At 33.6% G+C, this 19,599-nt stretch overlaps 1 protein-coding gene across 9 annotated transcripts in view; it reads left to right on the top strand.

The window, feature by feature from the left end:
• The window catches only part of msn (serine/threonine-protein kinase msn), a 247,268-nt gene that overhangs the window by 187,481 nt on the left and 40,188 nt on the right, over window positions 1-19,599 (top strand). For 8 of the 9 annotated variants that reach the window (XM_075307853.1, XM_075307859.1, XM_075307855.1 and 5 more), the window contains one exon: window positions 6,300-7,268. The exons of the other annotated variant lie outside the window; for it this stretch is intronic. In XM_075307853.1, coding sequence (XP_075163968.1) covers window positions 6,300-7,268 — 969 coding nt within the window. The remainder of the gene's footprint in view (window positions 1-6,299; window positions 7,269-19,599) is intronic. 9 annotated transcript variants of the gene reach the window in all.

The raw sequence follows: 19,599 nt of genomic DNA on the forward strand, positions 1-19,599 counted from the left end.
AAATTTATGTAGTCGTTAACACGTTTTTACACACAGAAAAATATTTTTTGTCTTCAATCGCGAAATTAATTGATCCAATTAATTTTCAATTGAAATGTCTTCAATCACAGAATTGATAGTATCAATTAAAAAATTAATTGAAAGTCAATTAAAAAATTAATTGATACTATTCATTTTTGTGATTGATTTTTGATTCAATTGTTGAATCAAATAAATTTTAAATTTAATATTTTTTAAAACTTAATTAAAACTTTCATTGGAAAATTTTTCGTGAAAATTTTTCTGTGTAGAGAATTATGATAGCACATAAGCCAAAAAACGATTGAAGAACATTTTGTTTTCTAAAATCAAGCACGCAAAACACAAATTTAAAAGAGAATTGTGTCTTGAAGGTACTCTTACTTCAATTCTCCGCTTCTTTGGAATCGATACCAAAATGTTTTTTTTTTCAGGTGAAAATTCGTAAAAACTTCTACCCAAAAACTAGAAAATGTGAGAAAAAACAATTATATACGGCCGTAAGTTCGGCCAGGCCGAATCTTATGTACCCTCCACCATGGATTGCGTAGAAACTTCTACTAAAGACTCTCATCCACAATCGAATTACTTGGGTTGCGGTAACACTTGCCGATGATAAGGTATCTTAAAACTTATCAACATCGTCTTCTAAATTGTATGTTAGTCTGTATTACACAAAAAAAAGCCGATTAAATACGTATATAATTCAGTTTGACAAAATTTTCTATAGAAATAAAATTTTGATAAAATTTTCTATAGAAATAAAATTTTGACAAAATTTTCTATAGTATTAAAATTTGGACAAAATTTTCTATAGAAATACAATTTTACAAAATTTCATATAGAAATAAAATTTTGGTAGATTACTTTTGCGATTTGAACCAATTTTTGTATGATTGGTCATCGGCCGATATGGACCAATTTTTGCATGGCTGTTAGCGGCCCTATACTAACACCACGTACCAAATTTCCATCGGATCGGATGTATTTTGCTCCTTCAAGAGGGTCCGCAAGCCAAATCTGGGGGTCGGTTTATATGGAGGCTGGTCCGATATGGCCCATTTGCAATACCATCCGACCTACATCAATAACAACTACTTGTGCCAAGTTTCAAGTCTATAGCTTGTTTCGTTCGGTACTGGCGTGATTTCAACAGACGGACGGACATGCTTAGATCGACTCAGAATTTTACCACGACTCAGCATATATATACTTTATGGGGTCTTAGAACAATATTTCGATGTGTTACAAACGGAATGACAAAGTTAATATACCCCCATCCTATGGTGGAGGGTATAAAATCCATACATTAAAAAAAGTGAACCCTCCAGGGCACTAAAACCAATCTAACCTATTTTAATTCATGGAAACCATTATAGATTTAATTAATTCTCCAGTACGAGAAATATTGCTTGACTTTAACCTTCTGACTACCGATGTCCACTACAAAGGACATTCGAAAACAACACAAAATTCCCCTTTACCTTCGATTTATTTAACGTTGTTATTTTAAAGTAGGGACTGTAATCTAAATACGCTACCCTCTATTTAACTAAAGCCAATTTAACTTTATTTTAGTTCAGGCAATTATTATGTTTGAAGAGAGTTTCCTTTACTCTAATAATTTTTGAGTACGTTAGTTAAATGAACGATAAAACGGGAACAGTTTATACGCAACTAAAGCATAAAGATTTACTAAATAATAAAGATTTACTAAATTCGTACTTCTCATAAAATAGTTCATTATTCCTTCAAATTTGTAAATTTTACTACAAATGCGTCTATCTTGAACTTCATTTGGCACTAAAGACATTCTTGCAATTTTGAACTCCAATTTTTTCCTTCAAACTAGAAAATTTTCTCAAACAAGTGAAAAAAATTAATTATGTCAAATAAATTTTCTTGAATTTGTCGAAAAATTTGTACTTATTTTTGTGATATCGGCGTGATGTCAGCGTTTGTAATTTTCTTTAGCTAAAATTTTGTAAAAATAATCTAAATTTTATAAAATCAAGCAAAATGATCTGACAGGAAATACTTCATAAAATCCTAAGTATGTTTGTTTTTTAATCCATTTTGAGGATATAGAAAAATATTCTATGTGGAGACCATATTTGATGGCTTGGATATTTTTAATGTACATTTTGCACTATTTTATTGTCAGACAATTTTTGTCGATTTTTGCCGAACTCCAGATTTTTAATGGGCAATTTTTATCCCATTTGACTGTAACCCAGCAAAAAAATTTGGAAGTTCTTCCAAAGGCACAACTTTAAAAGCACTTCCAGAAGATGCACTCCCAATGATGTTCTTTATTTTAACTACCCAGGAAGTTCTTTTAATTCAATTTTTTTTATAACTTGGTTTTTTCATACTTTTAATGGGTAATTTTAACTCTTTTTTTTGTTTAAAATAGGTTAAAAACAGAGTAAGAAATCATAAAATGGTACAAATCATTTAAATTTTGTCGAAAAAATGCTAAATCCAATCTGAAAAAATTGTGAATTTTTGAAAATATTTGAGGTCAAACGTTTCCGACAAGCGTTAATAAAAATACCCAGCAAAAAAATTTGGAAGTTCTTCCAAAGGCACAACTTTAAAAGCACTTCCAGAAGATGCACTCACAATGATGTTCTTCATTTTAACTACCCAAGATGTTCTTTTAATTCAATTTTTATAACATAATTTTTTCATACTTTTAATGGGTAATTTTAACTTTTTTTGTTTCAAATATGTTAAAAACAGAGTAAGAATTCATAAAATGGTACAAATCATTTAAATTTTGTCGAAAAAAATGCTAAATCCAATCTGAAGAAATTGTGAATTTTTGAAAATATTTGAGGTCAAACGTTTCCGACAAGCGTTAGAATCCATTAAAAAATTATAAAAATTATTTATTTGACAAAATATCACAGAATTGTTTAATTTACATCCAAAACATTGAATTCGGATCACACCTAAAGAAGTGATGCAAACTCAGTGCAACGGCTGTTGAAATGGAGGACTTCCGTCCTATGACAAGCCCATGTTAAATTCATCGCTTCTGCGTCAATTTTGCATCACTTCCGGATCCAAAAAGAACATTTGCATTACTTTTTTGGCGACGCTTTTTTGCTGGGAATTGATCAGTACCTAAAAGATGTAAACAAGATAATTTATATTGGACTAAATTGTCCAATATAAATTATTGAAGACGAACTAGATATTTTAAATTGTACCAAATAGGTATGTTAATTGTAATACAATTGTACTCTTGGGAAGTGAGATGCACCAAATTTGGTATAATTGTACCAACACATCGCTTATCCCAGGTAGTTTGAGAGCCATTTTCTATTAATTAATTAATTAATTAATCTTTATAATGTGTAAATGTTTATATCCCGAAAAGTATGTTTCGTTCTTAATAAATGTTTGAACTTGACCTCGACAATAAGAGTTTATTGTGAATCATCAGTTAATTGTAATAAACCCCAAACCGTCGGAAGATATACAGCAGGTACTTACATCTATTACTTTTATTATATGTTTGTAACTAAAACATAATACTACAAGATTATAACAATATATACAACAATGTAATGCTGAAATACATATAACATTATGATCATCTAAAATGTTATGATTTTGAAAAGTATTTTCCAGAAACAATTTTATGATCTTAAAGAAAAGTATATATTCCTAGCTAAAATGTTATGAAAAAATGTCCCCCAATTAAAATAAATGGTCTTTCAAGTATAAATATTTTTCTTCAAGTTAAAAAGTGTCTTTAAAACGTAGTTGGAGAATTGTCCTATTGTTGAACTCTTCTTATCTTTCTAATTAAGTTACAAAAATGATCATATTTAAAGAAGATTTTATTAATATTGAAAAATTTTTGAGATTTCCGAGATGTCATCAGTTTAACGGATTTTTTTTTGTACCCTCCGGTGATTCCGTTTGTAACACATCGAGCTATTGCTCTAAGATCCCATAAAGTATATATATTCTGGGTCGTGGTGAAATTCTGAGTCGATCTGAGCATGTCCGTACGTCCGTCCGCCTGTCCGTCTGTTGAAATCACGCTAACTTCCGAACGAAACAAGCTATCGACTTGAAACTTAGCATAAGTAGTTGTTATTGTGTAGGTCGGATGTTATTGCAAATGGGCCATATCGGACCAGTTTTACGTATAGCCCCCATATAAACCGACGCCTAGATTTGGCTTGCAGAGCCTCTTTGAGGAGCAAAATTCATCCGATTCGGTTTAAATTTGGTACGCGGTGTTAGTATATGGTCTCTAAGAACCATGCAAAAATTGGTCCATATCGGTCCATAATTATATATAGCACCCATATAAACCGATTCCCAGACTTGACCTCCGGAGCCTCTTAGAGGAGCAAAATTCATCCGATCCTGTTGAAATTTTGTACGTGTTGTTAGTATATTGTCTCTAACAATCATGCAAAAATTGGTCCATATCGGTCCATAATTATATATAGCCCTCATTTAAATCGATCTCCAAATTTGGCAAAATTTTCTATAAGAATAAAATTTTGACAAAATTTTCTATCAAACTAAAATTTTGACAATGTTTTTGGAAAAAATAAAACTTTGACAAAATTTTCTATAAAAATAAAATTTTGACAAAATTTTTTATAAAAATAAAATTTTTACAAAATTTTCTATACAAATAAAATTTTGACAAAATTTTCTATAAAAAAATTTTTTGACAGAATTTTCTATGAAAATAAAATTTTGGCAGAATTTTCTATGAAAATAAAATTTTGACAAAATTTTCTATGAAAATAAAATTTTGACAAAATTTTCTATGAAAAAAAATTTTGACAAAATTTTCTATAAAAATAAAATTTTGACTAAATTTTCTATAAAAATAAAATGTTGATAAAATTTTCTATAAAAACAACATTTTCTATAAAAAAAATTAATTTTCTATAGAAATAAAATTTTGACATTTTCTCTAGAAATAAAATTTCGACAAAATTCTCCTATAAAAATAAAGTTGTGAAAAATTTTTTTTATCAAAATAACATTTTCTATAAAAACAAAATGTTGACAAAATTTTATAGAAATAAAATTTTGACTTTTCTATAGAAATAATTTTTTTTGGTAAAATTTGCTCCGAATGTAGGTTCATTAATTTTGACTCGAGTGGCAGCCGTGATCACAATAGACTAAATGGCCATGAAATATCGAGCTCCCACTACATCTAACCTAATGGAGAAGCAAAAGTTTTATTCACATTTACATGATAGTGGGCTCTAACGATAGCCACTTGTGGGTTTCTAGCCAAATATAAAGCAATAACACTATGGCGCTTGAAATACACCGCGAATAACTTTATTTCTGAATGCAATAGATCAAAATGAGTTTGTAAGCTGGAAAACAATAAATTGAACTGAAAGGGGAATAAATCTGTCAGCTTTAATATTTCATGGAGCTGCCAGATTGGTTATCGGCAGTTTTATTTTGGGATTTTGGTTATAAATTTCTTAATTTTGCAAGGCAAAATTCTCTTAGGTTTGAAACTAATTGAGATAGGTACTCAAAATAACCAAATATTTTCTAAATGCTAATGGTTCAAGAAAATTACATGAAGGGTGAAATGAAGGATGTGTCCAATAGTTTTATTCAGTTATAAAAGTGTTTAATAGGAAATATTTTATATTTTTCTTTATTCCCATATCTTTTTATAATGGTTAAAATCTTTGGATCCAAGTCTAGTTTTTTAATGTAGACAATGAACTTCAGATATGAAAACTTTCAGCGAATCTTTCTAGAGATACAATAACTTTTTTTGTTTTGCATTTTTCGAATAATATGTATTTATTAACAAATGTAGATAACTACTTGGCTTAAGAATATTAATGCTACTCAAATTAGCGTATTTAGATCTAACGTCCCTACGAGTATTGTAAGAGTTTGCCTGGGAAGTTGACATATAGAATTTTATGCGTGCCTAAATGCTCGATTTAGCTTGACATATCGCTGTACTCAAAACCAAAAAAAAAACTTGTTTCATCTTTCCAATATTTTCTGCGCTAGCAACAATCGCTTTTGACATTGCATATCTTTAAAAATCATTTAAGTTTACATAAAATCTGACAATCAAAATTCATCTTCTATAAAATTGAAATTCATAACCATTTCAAAGTATAAGTATATTCTCCTATATCCTTCATTTCCAACTTTACAATAACTTATATCTACGTTTTAACCCATTATACAACAACAACAACTACCATTGATATAAAATACAAACAAAAACCCTCCAATTCGTATAGAAACTCGATAATCAAAATCGATTACAAAAATCGGCATCCACATCATGTGCCAATCGTCCGCACAATGAAATACGCGATGTAGCCTTACTTCGTGAATGGGACATTGAGAAATTCTTTCCAAAACAAAGTGCCAGTGGCGGAGCTGATCAACAACCCACAGGAGTGGCCAGTCTATCGAGAGGTCTTAGTAGTTCCAATAGTAGTACTTTAAAGGCCGAATCAAAACTACAGCGTTGCAGTGTGGCTGAAGTGCCAAGTTCCCGACAAACCCCAAAAGGTTTCCAACCATTGAAATCGTCTTCCACCAGTGCCCAATCGCAATCACAGACCAAAGATCAAACTCGAGCATCCATGATGGCATCGAATAAATTAAGAGCCTCTACCAATAGCGGATCGAGTATTAATACAAATAACAATAAGTCTTCCACATCCTCCTCTTCGTCCTCATCATCTACGCCAGCGCATACGAATGCCTTAAAAAGTGCCAATACCAATGCCACACACAAACGGCAAGAGTCTGACTCAAAATTGCCACAAAATTTTATACGCGGCTTCCGACGCGAAAACTCGGACTTTTTCCCCTTAACCAAAAGGCATTCGGCGGTGCTAATGAATACAAGCCTATTGCAACAGCAACAACAACAGTCATCATCATCGTCTACCTCCTCTTCGTCGCCATTTGGTTCCGCAGCCCAGAGAGCCAGTGCCATGATACCAAGAAATAGTAATATGTTCAATAAAAACTCCAAAGATTCTAGCAGCTCAACAAATAAGGCGACCCCAAATGCAACAACAAGCAGTGCTAAAAGTGGTGCTGGAACTGCAAGTGCTACGCCAAATAAAACTAGCTGGACTAGTAATTTAGATTTCTTGCGACCCCGCCGTGAAAAGACTGAATCTGTTATCGTTTTACAAAATTCTGCCGCACGACAACAATTGTTCGCCCAGCAATTAGTCCAACAACAGCAGGTAAAAAAACAAAGCTTCAATTCTTACAAACAAAATAAAAACTGACAACTCTTCTCTAAGTTTACTACTCTCCACTAAAACCAATTCAATCATTCTCTTTCGCTCTCCTTAAAATATCATGGCACCATATAGAGCTTTTGTTGTCCTTCCTTTATCCTTACATACGCATTGTAAGTCTGCAAGACTATAACAAAAAGTCCCGTACTATCGCCCATCTTTTCTGCCAAAAAATCTAACAAACTATCGAAGGATAATAAATGTCTTACCATTGTCCTGTATACATACATATATATGTATGATAGCATTAATTTTAAAACAAACACACAAACACACTAAAATTGTTTATACTCGTAGTGTGTACATTGGAACATTACCATAACATTTTATTTTAAATTAGTCAAAAGCTTTACCTGCTTTTTTACTACCAAATTAAATGAAATCAATCGTAATATAGAAATCTTCGGATGGCTTTGGCAATAATGTAGAACAAATGTAAGTAGAAAATAATGGAATTATAATTTTGACATGAAGTAAATACGACGGAAGGCTCGATTGAACCGAATCCTGAAGACAATGGACATTAACAGCATTACTTATTTGATGACCATAGATAAATATAACAATCAGCGTTGCCATATACAAATTTTATTTTGGACCAAAATATTTCCCAAAATCGTTCCAAATGACCATAGATGAATATGGCAATCAGCGTTGCCCAAAAAAAGACGTGTTTTTTCAAAAACTGAATATCAATACCTTACCCATGGTACATTACCCAAAAATTCGTAAACATATCTTATTCCACTTATTGTTCCACTTCCGAAGCATTTTTTAGGAACATTTTGCGTCAACCATATCCTTCGAGCGATGAGATAATAAGATAATCCCTCTGAAAAAAAAATCGAACAGATTTTAACTATCTTAAAGTGTATGGTCAGGGAAAGTCTGGTACAAAAACTGAAGTACTCCTTTTTTTTACATTTCAGACAAATCGAACAACTTGCTTTTTCGTTTATATACAGAAATACTGTGAATATGCTGGTGTAAAATGGTATGTTGTAACAAAACGTCGGGGGGAGGGTGGTCCCTCTCCACCAATTTTTTAATCATCTTGTGTATTCCACTGGATTTCAAGTTTGTCAAGGGGTAGTATCCTTCTCCTTAACATACCGGAAAAGTACTTAAATAATTTTGCATATTAACATTTGTTAAAATGTTGGGCATGGATAAGATGCCTTTCCCGAACACATACCGGAAAATGAAGCAAGCACCCTCGTCTATGTTGCCTGTTAATTTTATGCAATTTTAAGTTTTGAAATTTCATAAAATTATGTACCGAGTTTCCATTTAGGTACAACCCTCTCATCACCTTCGCCCTCCTCCATGAGATATGGAAAAATCACGTACCCTATATTCATTTCACAAACTACCCAACGTTCCCTATAAATTCCGAAGTTTAGCATTATCACTATTCCCCCTGCCCGACCAGATATCGAAAAATCATGTACCATGTATTAATTCAATTGTTAACGGCCATATACTAGCACAATGTACCAAATTTTAACTGACTCGGATGAAATTTGCTCCTCCAAGAGACTCCAAAACCAAATCTCGGGATCGGTTTATATGGGGCTATATATGTTTATGGGCCGATATGGACCACTTTTGGCATGGTTGTTAAATATCATATACTAACACCACGTACCAAATTTCAACCAGATCAGATGAATTTTTCTTCTCCAAAAGGCACCGTAGGTCAAGTCTGGGGATCGGTTTATATGCGGGCTATGTATAATTATGGACCGATATGGACCAATTCCTGCATGGTTGTTAGAGATCATATACTAACGCCATGTACCAAATTGCAACCGGTTCGGATAAAATTTGCTCCTCCAAAAGGCTCCGCAAGCCAAATCTGAGCGTTACGTAAAAGTGGTCCGATATGGCCCATTTGCAATACCATACGACCTACATAAATAATAACTACTTGTGCCAAGTTTCCAGTTGATAGCTTGCTTCGTTCGGAAGTTAACGTGATTTTAACAGACGGATGGACATGTGTACATCGACTCAGAATTTCACCACGACCCGGAATATATATACTTTATGGGGTCTTAGAGCAATATTTCGATGTGTTTCAAACGGAATGACAAAGTTAATATACCCCCCATCCTATGGTGCAGGCTATAAAAACAGACGGAAAAGAGGGTGCCCCAAACATCGAAAAATGATATATCGTACCTTTGTGTAGATGCCACTCCCCAACTTACCCCAAAAATGTTAAGCAAATCAGAGAACGTAAGCCCAATTTCCAAAAAGCAGGCGAAATCATAAAACCAGAGGAAAGCCTCCTCCCCGAGTAAATATCAAAAAATGAGGTACCTCATGATTACATTACAACTAAATCGCTTCAGCCGTTTCCGAACTTACCAGGAACATACAAACAAGTTTGGATTTTATATAGATTTTAAAATTTAAGAAAATGAAATAACTTCCTATAATCCAAATTGGGGAATTGTTTCATTATGACATATTTCATTGTAAAATATCTCCCCAAAATTGGCAATGAAATATTAAATAACCCCCCAAAACATCGTTGTTTTTGTTCTCTGTAGATAAAATTGGGGATACATTTAATTTTGGGGAGTTATTTCATGGGGACTTATTCCATGGCGCCCAAAAATCTATTTTGGGCCAAACCTTCCAATACCGAACCGAAATTCCCACCATATGGTAAATTTTCCAAATTCAAAGAAAAATACCTTTAATATTTAATTTCTTGTTGTACATAAAACTAAAGTAAAATAGAAAGGCTTAATATGATTCAGTCTAGTCTTTAACATAACTAAAAAATCTAAGTGGCTTCACTGCAATGTGGAACGCCGTTCGGACTCGGCTATAAAAAGTAGGTCCCTTGTCATTGTGCTTAACATGGAATCGGACAGCACTCAGTGATAAGAGAAAAGTTCACCAATGTGGTATCACAATGGACTAAATAGTCTAAGTGAGCCTGATACATCGGGCCGCCACCTAACCTAACCTAACCTACACTAAAAAATGGACCATCAGCCAATTTAAATGAGACCAATGGTTCGGTCGGGACGAATTCTGAAGACTATAGACCCATAGACGTGTGTTGCGACCATACATCAACATGAGAATCAGCGTTGCCACAACAACATTTTGGATCAAAAGTTTTTCCAAAACCGAACCAAAATTCCCACCACAGGACCAAATTTCCAAATTCAAAGAAAAATACCTTTAGAATTTTATTTCTTGTTGGACATAAAACTTTTATCAAAGAACTAAAATAAAATAGAAATGTTTAACATAAACTCAGTTTATCCTTTAACATACATTCAAACAAAAAACTAAACCCACCAGGGAACTAAATCCAATTTACCTTTATTTTATTTTAATTCATGGAAGCCAAAGGTTCGAACCAATCGGACTAAGATCCGGTGGCGATGTTGAGAGTCGTCATCCTGTTGAAATGTCCAACGTAAGGGTAAATCTCATCCGGCATATAGTAACATAACATGTTCGAGAATGTTTTTGTAGACCCATTGATCCATTGTACCATTAATTCCATGCAGTAGACCTAACCCATTAGCCGAAAAAATCCCCAGGCCGCCTCCATTCTTGACAGCCTTAACACAAAACGCTTTCTGTAGTCGTTTGTCTCTGTTTTGTCGTGTCCAAATAAATTCTTTCGTATTAGGCAACACAATTATTTAAACTAATGACAACAGAACACAAACCTCATTTGAAATTATTGCCTATGTAGGTTAGGTTAGATTATGGAGGATGACCAGAATCCGTACAAAGCGGGAACTTATGACAACGGAACACAAACCTCATTCGAAATTATTGTCTATGTAGGTTAGGTTCGGTTATGGAGGATGACCAGAATCCGTGCAAAGCGGATTTGTATCCACTTAGACCATAGTTGATCCATTGCGGTTCCTCAAACTCCTTTTCTCTTCCTACTCATGTCTGATCCACTACGGCTGGGATAATCCCATAAGCACATGGTCCTTCAGATCTCAGCTTAGCTCCTCCACACGGAGGCCTTGATGAAAGCTAGAATACTCCTCAGGCTGCAGACTCGCAAGTCGGTAATAGTTTGGGAGCCACCCTTGTCATTGAGCTAAACGAAGAATCAGACAGCACTCAGTGATAAAAGATAAGGTCTGAAAGAAATGAGAGTCCAGTATCTTGTTTCTTCTGAAAGATAATGCTGAACACTGGTACAAAAAATTTAAAGAATCTTCCGTATACTCAGGGTCAAGAAACCATCTAGAAATATCATCATTTGTTAGATCGATCCCTACAACCAACACCAATTGGTAAAAAACATTTCAACCACCAATATCCAATGCACCCGACGACTGTCGGTGCTTGTTAGTATGAGTGTTGGTCTCTCGAAAACACCGTAGTAAAGCAATCACACAAATTGTTTACCCATATCTCAGCAGTTTGGTATTCTCTTATTTGGTACTCTCTCAATTCTCTTGAGCTAATGCCAACTGCTAGTAATTGTTGTTGTTGAGTGCAATCACACTTAAGTGCCAACCTCGTTTTTTGTTTACCGAGCATTGTTACGATGTCGATTGGTTTAAGATTGCAAGACACTGCATACGAACATTGTTATTTCCTATTGGTGTTTTTATTCTCGCATTTGTATCAATGTAAAAGATTGCATGGTAATTGGTGTCTTACTCACTGCCACCGACATTTTGTGGGTAAGATTGCTATACGAAAAAAAGCCACCGGTTGCAGTTCTCTGATAGGTTAGGTTAAAGTGGCAGCCCGATTAAGATTCAGGCTCACTTAGACTATTCAGTCCATTGTGATACCACATTAACTAAAAGTACCTATTACATATGGGCACTTCTAGTTTTAACCGTTGAACCTTCTCGATTATTTTCTTCTGTTGAACCAACCAGATTGTACAAAAAAACATTAGCAGACTGCTTATGTTAACGTTTTCCAGGTCCGCCAGTAATCTGAAGCTATATGACCCTAAAATTTGCTTACGCCTTACACAAAATGCAGGACACTCACACAAGAGGTGTTTTATTGATTCCTTTTCCTCCGTATCATGACAGCTCATACAATAGTCATTATACTTCGCACCAATAGTTTTTGCAAAATCGCCTATCAGGCAGCGTCCCGTTATAGCAGATATCAGGAGTGATATCTAGCGTCTCGAGAACACTAGCATATCTAGTGTGCGGTTTAAGTTTAAATGGGGCCATATTTGCTTGGTGTCGTTACAACCCTTACAATTCTCCCATCGAACATTTGCCATCATGACAGCCTTCTCACGCAGTAAGAGCTTGCAGGTAGCCAGAGGCATACCAACAGATTCTAGTTCCCCTGGAATATGTAAGGTAGTTCCTAGCCTTGCTAGCTCATCTGCTTCGCAGTTCCCCGGTATGTTCCTATGGCCAGTCACCCATATTAGGTGAATATTGTGCTGCCCAGCCATCTCATTGAGAGATTTGCGGCAGCCGTTTTCGAGTTGAGGAACACAGAGTCCAAGGATTTTATTGCAGGTTGACTGTCTGAGTGTATATTAATGCCAATATTGCTTGGAGCATTACTTCTCAGCCAATTCACCACTTCTCTTATTGCTAATATTTCAGCCTGAAAAACACTACAGTGATCAGATAATCTTTTCGCTATTCGAAGTTCCAGATCTTTAGAATATACTCCGAAACCCACTTGGCCATCCAATTTGGAGCCATCAGTGTAGAAATCTATATATCTTTTATTCCCCGGGGTCCGTGTACACCACGCCTCACTGTTGGGAATTAGAGTCTCAAACTTTTTGTCGAAAAGTGGACTCGCCAAAGTGTAATCCACTACGTTAGGCACATCTGGCATTATTTTGAGGACCGAACTGTGACCGTAACTTTTTTCCGACCACAGCGATAGCTTGTTCTCTGATACCTATCAACAGGCTCACCCCTCTCTTTGCATCGACATTAGTATTTGAGAGTTCCTACTAATATTCTCTTCCCATATCAGTTTTATTTGCCCACAGTCCCCAGAAGAAGCCCATAAATTGCCACTGATCCTGTAAATATAACCGGTTAAACGGGTTTCAGGAAAATAAAAAACCGAAAACCGAGTTTTTAAAAAATTAGGATTTTCCGAAAAACCGAAAATCGACTTTTCAAAAACCCCGGCTATTTGAACGCCCTAGTCGTACTAAATTTTTCTTTAACTGATCCTATTGGGATTTCGAAAACAATTGGTTTCAGACATCAAGAAATAAAATTCACCCTCAAGTTTGGTATCAATTCAAATCCCCTTGACATTTTATACAAAAGAGAACGATGATAGGACATAATTTTCTTCTTACATTTTTCTACAAACTCATACCAATTGCTGATCCTTTGTAATCCTTATACTCTCAAAGAAGTAGTTCTTATGTACGTACATCATATATAACGATAATAATCATTTGAAGCATTGTATATACTTACTACACATTATTTTAACATTTTCGTGAATCATTTTATGTTAGTTAGTTTTGTTTACTAATATTCTTCGTTAGCGCTCATTTACATATATTTCAAAAATGTGTTAATATCCAAACAAAAAATCACCAATTATTTTGAATCTATTCGTTTTTTTTTACGTTACAAATGCACTCATTCATTTTCTTAAAATGTATAATTTTTGTTAATCCACATTATGTTGTCTTTCGTTTTCTGTAAATGTTGTTTTTTTTTTTTTTTGTTGTATATGTTCTGTTTTAAGTGCACTTTTTTCGATTTTATGTTATATGTCCTTCAATATGTTGCTCTTGAAAAGCATGTCATTTTTGTTTTATTGAATTTATTGCATTTCCTTTGGTTTGTGATATCGCAAAAGAACCTCTACCATTTATCGCAAAAATCCCTATAGGCTATAAGGGTGTAATACAATCTCATCATTGAATTCATAACATAATTGCACCACTATGTATTGCTAACATTTATTGTATAATGATAAATATATTTCTTTTGTAATAATTAAAATCTTAAGAATTTTTACGGGAGTTATAATCTTTGTATATGAACAACCAACTTTTATATACTAGAGTTTTATATGAATTTGATAATAGGCAATATTTATAATCAAGGAATGTTAATGAGGTTTTTAAATTGTTATTTTATTTTTTTTTTTTTTAATAATCTGGGAATAAAATAATAATCTTAATTACAGCTATTCAATATTTGGATCAAGCTACGTTCCAAAGAAAAAAATACTTTCCTGCGGAACGAAATTTTTGATAAACGAACTGCGAAATTCAATTTTTGACAAGCGATGCAATGGTTGTCGCCAATTTTCTTATTTGCTTTAAAACAAGTTTTTCTTGTCAAAATTTCGTTTCTCAGAAAACTATTCTTTCAGTTTAGAAATTAGTTTACATGAGATTCTTCAGTACTTTGCGAAATTAAATATTTGCAGGCATCGTCATCCAATAGCTTTATGTGACATCAAATCATCTTCGTTATTTTTATTAAAAAAAAACAAATCATGGTGATTGTATCCATTGATCACTTCATAAATATTCTTGTAGGTTTACATAATCGTTTTTAACTTGGGTTTAAACCACCTCATGTCTGAAAAACTAAAAACAATTATTTAAACATTTTTCTCATTTTAAGGTGTAAAGACATCAAAGCCTTCTATTCTCTCCGAAAATACATATATATTGCTTACTCATTGAATGTTTTTTTTTTTCTATAATATCCTTTATCTTTAAATTAATGTTTGAAAATATTTCATAAAATGTAATGAGAAAATACCTAACAGGTTGGCTGATAAGTCCCCGGTCTGACATATAGATGGCGTCGCTAGTATTAAATGCATATTATTTTTATATAATACCAACCTTCAACTGATTCGTGTCAAAATTTGACGTCTGTAAGTCAATTAGTTTGTGATATAGAGCGTCTTTTGTGAAGCAACTTTTGTTATTGTGACAAAAAAGGAATTTCGTGTTTTGATAAAATACTGTTTTCTAAAGGGGTAAAATACGGTGGAAGCAAAAACTTGGCTTGATAATGAGTTTCCGGACTCTGCCCCAGGGAAATCAACAATAATTGATTTGTATGCAAAATTCAAGCGTGGTGAAATGAGCACGGAGGACGGTGAACGCAGTGGACGCCCGAAAGAGGTGGTTACCGACGAAAACATCAAAAAAAATCCACAAAATGATTTTGAATGACCGTAAAATGAAGTTGATCGAGATAGCAGAAGACTTAAAGATATCAAAGGAACGTGTTAGTCATATTATTCATCAATATTTGGATATGCGGAAGCTCTGTGCAAAATGGGTGCCGCGCGAGCTAACATTTGACCAAAAACAACAACGTGTTGATGATTCTGAGCGGTGTTTGCAGCTGTTAACTCGTAATACACCCGAGTTTTTCCGTCGATATGTGACAATGGGTGAAACATGGGTCCATCACTACACTCCTGAGTCCAATCGACAGTCGGCTGAGTGGACAGCGACCGGTGAACCGTCTCCGAAGCGTGGAAAGACTCAAAAGTCCGCTGCCAAAGTAATGGCCACTGTTTTTTAGGATGCGCATGGAATAATTTTTATCGATTATTTTGAGAAGGGAAAAACCATCAACAGTGACTATTATATGGCGTTATTGGAGAGTTTGAAGGTCGAAATCGCAGCAAAACGGCCCCATATGAAGAAGAAAAAAGTGTTGTTCCACCAAGACAACGCACCGTGCCACAAGTCATTGAGAACGATGGCAAAAATTCATGAATTGGGCTTCGAATTGTTTCCCCACCCACCGTATTCTCCAGATCTGGCCCCCAGCTCGCAGGGAAAAAATTTGGCTGCAATGAAGATGTGATCGCCGAAACTGAGGCCTATTTTGAGGCAAAACCGAACGAGTACTACCAAAATGGTATCAAAAAATTGGAAGGTCGTTATAATCGTTGTATCGCTCTTGAAGGGAACTATGTTGAATAATAAAAACGACTTTTGACAAAAAATGTGTTTTTCTTTGTTAGACCGGGCACATATCAGCCAACCTTCAAACGCTCCACTAACGCCATATAATAGTCATTGTTGATGGTTTTTCCCTTCTCAAGATAATCGATAAAAATTATTCCATGCGCATCCCAAAAAACAGAGGCCATTACTTTGCCAGCGGACTTTTGAGTCTTTCCACGGTTCACCGGTCGCTGTCCACTCAGCCGACTGTCGATTGGACTCAGGAGTGTAGTGATGGAGCCATGTTTCATCCATTGTCACATATCGACGGGAAAAACTCGGGTGTATTACGAATTAACAGCTGCAAACACGGCTCAGAATCATCAACACGTTGTTGTTTTTGGTCAAATGTGAGCTCGCGCGGCACCCATTTTGCACAGAGCTTCCGCATATCCAAATATTGATGAATGATATGACCAACACGTTACTTTGATATCTTTAAGGCCTCTGCTTGAAAATCATTTTGTGATTTTTTTTTTGTTTTCGTCGGTAACCACATCTTTCGGGCGTCCACTGCGTTCACCGTCCTCCGTGCTCATTTCACCACGCTTGAATTTTGCATACCAATCAATTATTGTTGATTTCCCTGGGGCAGAGTCCGGAAACTCATTATCAAGCCAAGTTTTTGCTTCCACCGTATTTTTTCCCTTCAGAAAGCAGTATTTTATCAAAACACGAAATTCCTTTTTTTCCATTTTTTTCACAATAACAAAAGTTACTTTACAAAATAGGCTCTATCTTACGAACTAATTGACTTACGGACGTCAAATTTTGACACGAATCATTTGAAGGTTGGTACTATATAAAAATAATATGCATTTAATAGTAGCGACGCCATCTATGTGTCAGACCGGGGACTTATCAGCCAACCTGTTATTTTATGGTTTTACCACAATGTTGCCGAAACCTCCTGCAAAGACCATACCACTTGCGTTTGAAAATGAACCAAAATGTCCAACACTGATACGAAATCGAAAAAACCAAAGAAAATTCACCAACTTTTTACGATTGTTGTTAACAACTATCGTCGCGGCACTAAACAATTAAAATGTTTCTTCTTGGTGAATTAATCAACTGTGGTGAAGAAATTAAAAAGCAACCACAATACACGCGTCATATAGTTTCTTTTGTATTTTCAAACACACTATTATTTAGGCCGAATAATAAAAGCGTCTTCAGCAACTGTTTCAATGTCCTACAGTGCCAAATGGGTTACACTTGGTCTTACGATTTTGTTACACCCTATCAATCGAACGTACAAATTTTGGGTAGGCTGTTCTGAATTTTCCAATCGAACAAAAATTTTCAATTTACCAATCGAAATCACTTTTAAATAATGGATGTCATTTTTTCGCAATAGAAATGGAAAATACCTATATATAGAAAATAAAAGAAAAAATTGCACGGCACCACTTAAGTAAAATAAAAAATCTTGAAAAATTAAAGAATACATACTTGTTCTTAAATGATGGGTGCCGTTTTTCGTAATATACGTTTAGACTTATATTAGAACACTACCCTATAGAGAGAATACCTATATAGAAAGTAAAGGTAATAATCGAATGCCAACACTGAAGCACAAATAAAAATCTTAAAAAATCAAAGATTACTTGGTCTTAAATTAAGATGCCTTTTTTCGTAATAGAACCAACCAACCATTTTTTCTGATTAGAGCACTTCTGAATTCTTTAATATTTCCAGTTGATTTTCGATATCCAAAAATTTGATAAAGTCGATAATTAGAAATCGACTTTCGATTTTATTTTTCAATTTGGTCGCTATCAAAACCCGATTGTTAGGTTTTAATCAACACTAAAAGTCAATTTGACTCCATTTTCATACAAATCAAATGGTAATTAGTCGATTACAAAGGATAAACTTCCATTTTGGACTTTTTGTTTTTGGATAGAGTCGAAAAATAGAACCGATAGCGGTTTTCGATACACCTACCAGAGAACGGCTGCGATCTACCGCAACCGACCAGTGTATTTAGTAAACACCAATATTTGCAGTCTTAAAACACCAATTGGTAAAATGAATTTCAACAATTCACTGGAAGATTATTGTCAAGAACTCCTTTTGACTGAATTTTAAAGAAAATAAAATTTTGACAAAATTTTCTATAGAAACAAAATTTTGAAAAAAATTAGTATAAAAATAAAAGTTTGACAAAATTTTCTATATAAATAAAATTTTGACAAAATTTTCTATATAAATAAAATTTTGATAAAATATTCTATAGAAATAAAATTTTGCAAAAAAATTTTATAGAAATAAAATTTTGCGAAAATTTTCTGTAGAAAAAAATTTTGCAAAAAAAATCTATTGAATAAAATTTTGCGAAAATGTTCTATAGAAATAAAATTTTGCAAAAAAAATTCTATAGAAATAACATTTCGCAAAAATTTCCTATAGAAATAAAATTTTTACAACATTTTCAATTGAAATAAAATTGTGACAAAATTTTCTATGGAAATAAAATTTTGCAAAAATTTTATATAGAAATAAAATTTTGCCAAACTTTTCTACCGAAATAAAAAATCGATAATATAGAATCGCATTCTTTTTTCGACTAAAACATTCTTGAAATTCAATAAAATTCTGTTTTTGACTATGGCTTTTACAAAATCGAGATTTTCTTCCCGCATGAACTTGTTTGTTTTGCCATATTTGTAAAAGACTATTAGCAAATAAGATTGATAAAGACTTTCTCAAAATATTAAAATATTTTGTCAAAGCTATTGTAACATAAATCTGATATCGACTCAAAAATGTCTACACAAAAAGGTATTAAATCATTCGCGTGGGTACTATGGTACTGACCGGGGTGAAAAAGTATTGAAAAAAGTACTATAGTACTGCATTTTCCATCCCTGATGTATACTACCACACTCGTTTTTTGTTTACCGGTCGATTGGTTTAACACTGCAAACGAACATGGATATTTCTTACATTTGTATGAATGTAAGAGATCGCACCATAATTGGTATCTTACTCACTGCCACCGACATATTGTGGGTAAGATTGCAATACGAAAAAAGCCACCGGTTGCAGTTCTCTGACACCTACTTTGAAAAGTTGATTGAATTAGAAAAAATAATCAATTAAAAAAATTAACTTCAGTCAGTTAAGAAAATGATTCCAAATGTTTACGTTTTTAATTAAAATATTAATTATCTCAATTAACATTTCAATTAAATAATAAATCCAAGGAAAAATGCATAATATATTTATGATCGGAAATTTCATAAGCAAGTGCTAAATCATATGAACTCTTATAAAAAATTGATTAATCTAAAAGTAAAATAATTA

The sequence above is a fragment of the Haematobia irritans genome, chromosome 4 (assembly GCF_050003625.1).
Source record: "Haematobia irritans isolate KBUSLIRL chromosome 4, ASM5000362v1, whole genome shotgun sequence".
Classification (NCBI taxonomy): Eukaryota; Metazoa; Arthropoda; class Insecta; order Diptera; family Muscidae; genus Haematobia; species Haematobia irritans.